The following is a 4,723-nucleotide window of genomic DNA, read 5'->3' on the forward strand; positions in this document are numbered from 1 at the left end:
TCGGTTCACATGCGTACCGAACCGAAAGACCCGTACCGAAACGGTTCGGTACGAATACGTGTACCGTTACACCCCTAGCAGGTGATGAACACAGAAATAAACTCAGAGCATCCTAGAGGAGGACGCCACTGAAAAATACAGCCTAGAGTCAATGCAAATCTCTGATTTTTGAAAGCAATGAAGCGAAAACAAGGATGACGAGAGAGGCTCTGGACATATTCATGACAATAATTATATGTTCCTTATCTTACAGTTTCTCTGCTGGTAGAGTCTAATGATGTTGGCCAGGTCATATGTACTCGCAAACGGACTGGATGCATCGATCAGCGATACCTAGCAAAACACAATCTGCACTCAAATCAAATACGTTCCAAATAATTCCATTGCTGAATTTTTTTTATTCACAATCTTCCTGTTGACATGCTTTTGACAACATTGCAGCTTCGCAAGTCAAACCGGTTTCCAGCAATGAGTGAATCATCAGATTAATCTGTATGTAGGTCATACGCCGGGGTTCTCGGGTTATACTCACGTTGTAGATACTATGCAAACCTCGGTGAGGAAGAGGGCTTCGCTGGTTTAGCTTCAGGTCTCCGCAGACGAACAGCTGAGATCCTGGGACAGGCGAGGAATGCTGCACAAAGGCAAGCGTCTGCATCACAACCGTAGACATTCGCTAGACAGACAGAGAGACAGATAAGTCATAGATAGAGAGAGATGGAGAAAGATATTAACACTGCACATTTAGAGTGAGGCGTTGGATTTGTGGCGTGTAGGAATGCACTGAATACACACAAACAGCTGGTATGAGAAGGTAAGGAGGAGCTGGATGCCGAACATCTGTTCTTCTGGCTTGAGTGGGATGTTGATTTGGAGCGTGAGGAGGTCAGATTTCCCATCCTGGTCTCTGTCCTCCTCCTGGACCTGAATAACGAACAAACCATGCTTTAATATGTGGCCCTGGAGCACTAAAGCAGTCATAAGTAGCACAGGTATATTTGTAGCAATAGCCAACAATGCATTGTATGGGTCAAAATTATCCATTTTTCTTTTATGCCAAAAATCATTAGGATATTAAGTAAAGATCATGTTCCATTAAGATATTTTGTAAATGTCCTACCGTAAATATATCAAAACTTAATTTTTGATTAGTAATATGCATTGCTAAGAACTTCATTTGGACAACTTTAAAGATGATTTTCTCAATATTTGGATTTTTTTGCACCCTCAGATTCCAGATTTTCAAATAGTTGTAAGCCAAATATTGTCCTATCCTAACAATCCATACATCAATGGAAAGATAATTTATTCAGATTTATTCAGCTTTATTATTCATAATAAATTGACCCGTATTACTGGTTTTGTGGTCGAGGGTCACATATGCTTCCAGAGTTTACTATTGCAAGAGTGCACAAATTAATTACATAAAAAGTTTCGTTCTCACAGAGACAGATGGGATGCGTAAATTATCTCCCATCAGTCGATTAAAGTTGGGAAACGTGCTCCATGCTATATAGCTCCCTGCTGTGTCTGTTGCTCCGATCACGATCATGTCATACTGGAACTGAATGACTGCTTGCTCTTCATATGTGCTGCTCTTCAGCCAGAAGCCTGTTCGTAAAGCACAGTCGCTTCATGTCATCACACGATCTCTGGAATCTGGAAATGAATTGCTTGCAATAAAACGCAGCTTACCTTGACTTCTGTAAGCCACCAGAAGAGGAGAAATATACGTGAGGCATAACACCACACAGACAAACAGCGTCGCTCTCGTGCAGACGCGTGTTCTGTATCTTATTAAAGCGGGATGGGTGTAAACCTCATAAAAAGCCATTGTTGCTAATAACACTGCAGTTAAATATTAACTCCCATCCAACACCATTAAGCGCGTGTATATCCGGCGTGCATGGTCAAATACATTCACCAGCAACGATCAACAAACATCTATTTCGTCTAAATAGTATAACACTTTTGGGGCAAAAACCTAATAAAGTCCAAACTTGTGAATAAGTTAGCAAACGAAGCGGTGGCGCGGCGTCATCTGTTCACCATATCAACAGCGCGAAACTCGGCCTTGTGCGAAGTATGCGCATTATTACATATGAATTCATCTAAATCACGTTTACAAACAAAACTTATGAGTTTAATCACTCGGTTTCTGCTATCGAATAAGTGTAGCTGCTGCAAAATGTACGAACTCGTGTGAGAAAACAACCCCGGAATCGAGCGAATGGTACAGTCAGCCGCGCCGTGACGTAGCGCGCTGTCGCGGTGACGTCACTACGGCTCGTCTGGAGACGCACGTCTGCCGCCGTTACGTTGTTGACGTTTTTAGTTTTGAGATTTCGTTGGCTTCAAATCATCAGATATTTTCGTTAACAGGTCGCTCCTCGAGCAATACCTCTGCAAAAATGAAATGGATGTTTAAAGAGGACCATTCTCTGGGTAAGTCATCGAAACTGTCATGTTATTATCAACAACGGCCTGTCAGATGCGAGTAGTTATTGATCTGTTGGTCAGTCTGGTGCTTTTACCTGCTAACTCGATCTAGCTCAGCTTGCGATCTAAGACTTCATTTATCTGCTGATGTCGGGCCTGTTGTGTGCTGCTCATAATAACGACATTAATAACGACAATCACACCGTAGGAGAGTCAGCCTCTGGTTGTTTTATCAGCAGTTGATAGCAGTGTGATTGTTTCTCTTTCGTTTTAGCATGTCATGTTTAGCATACAAATGCATTAATGTTTTATATGACTTTGAGATATTCACATGTCTAATGTGTATGTAAATATTTGGTAATTGAGCTTATGTTACATGTAACTAAATTACGTAATGCAATTACAAAATAAATGTAATTGTAATCCGTTACAGTTACTGATAAAAAATGTGTAATTAAATTACAGTTACTTGTGAAAATGTTACATCTGATTTTTTTACACACACTCACATACAGATTTGATTGATTTCCTGTCATAACTAACAAAGATTTCATTTTAAAAACAGTATCATAGCTACTAAACTATTTCTTATTATGGTTTTAAATCTGTATTTAACCTCAGAATGACCTCAAAGTAAGTCTGATTTTGTGGTAGCTGTGCTTTAAAATTTAATTATTATAACCTTATTCAAGTGATGAAGGATTTCGAAAGTAAGACAATAATCAGTGTTGAGTACTGTAAAGTTAACCCGGCCTGCTTTACATGTTTGAAACAGTTGAAAACATTAGAAATGTAGAAAAGTAATCAAATGTAATCCGTTACATTACATTAATAAAGTAATTGAAATAGTTACACTACTTATTACATTTTAGATAGGGTAACTTGTCATCTGTAAGCTATTATATTTCCAAAGTAACCTTCCCAACACTGTTAGTTACACTGTCGAACAATGTGTGTGCTTGTGTGTAGTCTTAAATCTATTTATAATTATTAAAAATGAATGCGGATGAGTATGACTAATGAGAATCCATTCGTGTTCCAAACACTCTCTAATGAATATTAATGATGTGAAGAGCATTGCATGGTGGCTGATCGATGTCTTGTCTTTCTGCATCCATCATTCAGAGCACAGGTGTGTGGAGTCGGCCAAAATCCGCAACAAGTACCCAGACAGAGTTCCTGTGAGTATGATATGAAAAATTCAACATGGCCATAGCCTTCCCGATTTTAAAATGTATGATGATAAGTCATAGTAACAGAGCTTATCACTGTTATGCACGTTTGGGGAAAATCTAAGTTGTGGATCAGAACAAACCTGGAGTCATTTCTCATCTGGAAGGAATGGGGTTGTCACAATAATCACAGTTTCAGTAGTCGATACCAATGCCAGTGAAATTTGATGATATTCCCATAAAACCAGTATGCTGTTGAACACATGCCAGTTATCAGATAAAATAAACAAATTACCAGGACAGTTAAGGAAAACCATTAAACACAATTATATCACACCATGGAAAATTATTAAGCATCTTTATTTGTCACTGACCCATTGTTATTTGACTAATAATAACCATATCATAGACAACAGCAGGTCTAAAGACCCTTTCACACCAAATGTAAATATTTGGCACAAAGTTTGTTTGTTTTTTCCTTTGGACAGTGTGTCATGCTATTTTTCTTCATCCTGCAATAAATAAATCTAAATCGATTAGATATCAACATTTCATGGTGCTAATGCACTGAAAGCTATTTGCCAACCAGCAATAAACACCAAAGGATCTTGAATCAGCATTGAAGTCTTTTTTCCTCTCCACACATATTGAGCACAAGCCTAAAACAGCAATGTTTGCAGTTCATGAGCCTTTGAACTGCAAACATAACCTGCAATCAGTGAGCTATTTGCATAAAATGTTCTGCAAACATTCATCATTTTCATTTGTGTAAGACATACAATTTATCCGCTACCAACCGTTTTTTTGTCTATTAAAATTGAAAGAATTATTTTTATTTATATATATATATATATATATATATATATACACAGTGGGGAAAATCTTTATTTGATCCCCTGCTGATTTTGTAAGCTTGCCCACTTACAAAATGAAATGAAGGGTCTGTAATTTTTATGGTAGGTTTATTTTAACAGAGTGCTTGACTGTAGGGATGGTGCATTTCAGCATTTCTCTCCCTCCAAACACGGCAAGTCGAATTAATGCCAAAGAGCTCAATTTTGGTCTCATCTGACCACAGCACTTTCTCCCAAGCCTCCTCTGAATCATTTCGA

At 38.3% G+C, this 4,723-nt stretch overlaps 2 protein-coding genes across 2 annotated transcripts in view; one reads left to right on the forward strand and one right to left on the reverse strand.

Annotated features, from left to right (window-relative positions):
• The window catches only part of LOC107667681 (transmembrane protein 231), a 7,551-nt gene extending 5,320 nt beyond the window's left edge, over positions 1–2,231 (reverse strand). The window contains exons 1-5 of the mRNA XM_016459406.1: positions 1,696–2,231; positions 1,445–1,611; positions 796–924; positions 533–676; positions 252–333 (exon numbers count right to left, since the gene is read on the reverse strand). Coding sequence (XP_016314892.1) covers positions 252–333; positions 533–676; positions 796–924; positions 1,445–1,611; positions 1,696–1,834 — 661 coding nt within the window. The 5' untranslated portion in view covers positions 1,835–2,231. The remainder of the gene's footprint in view (positions 1–251; positions 334–532; positions 677–795; positions 925–1,444; positions 1,612–1,695) is intronic.
• The window catches only part of LOC107667682 (gamma-aminobutyric acid receptor-associated protein-like 2), a 7,131-nt gene continuing 4,569 nt past the window's right edge, over positions 2,162–4,723 (forward strand). Inside the window, exons 1-2 of the mRNA XM_016459407.1 lie at positions 2,162–2,445; positions 3,565–3,620. Coding sequence (XP_016314893.1) covers positions 2,412–2,445; positions 3,565–3,620 — 90 coding nt within the window. The 5' untranslated portion in view covers positions 2,162–2,411. The remainder of the gene's footprint in view (positions 2,446–3,564; positions 3,621–4,723) is intronic.

This window comes from Sinocyclocheilus anshuiensis, unplaced genomic scaffold (genome assembly GCF_001515605.1).
Source record: "Sinocyclocheilus anshuiensis isolate Anshui unplaced genomic scaffold, SAMN03320099.WGS_v1.1 scaffold1827, whole genome shotgun sequence".
NCBI lineage: Eukaryota > Metazoa > Chordata > Actinopteri > Cypriniformes > Cyprinidae > Sinocyclocheilus > Sinocyclocheilus anshuiensis.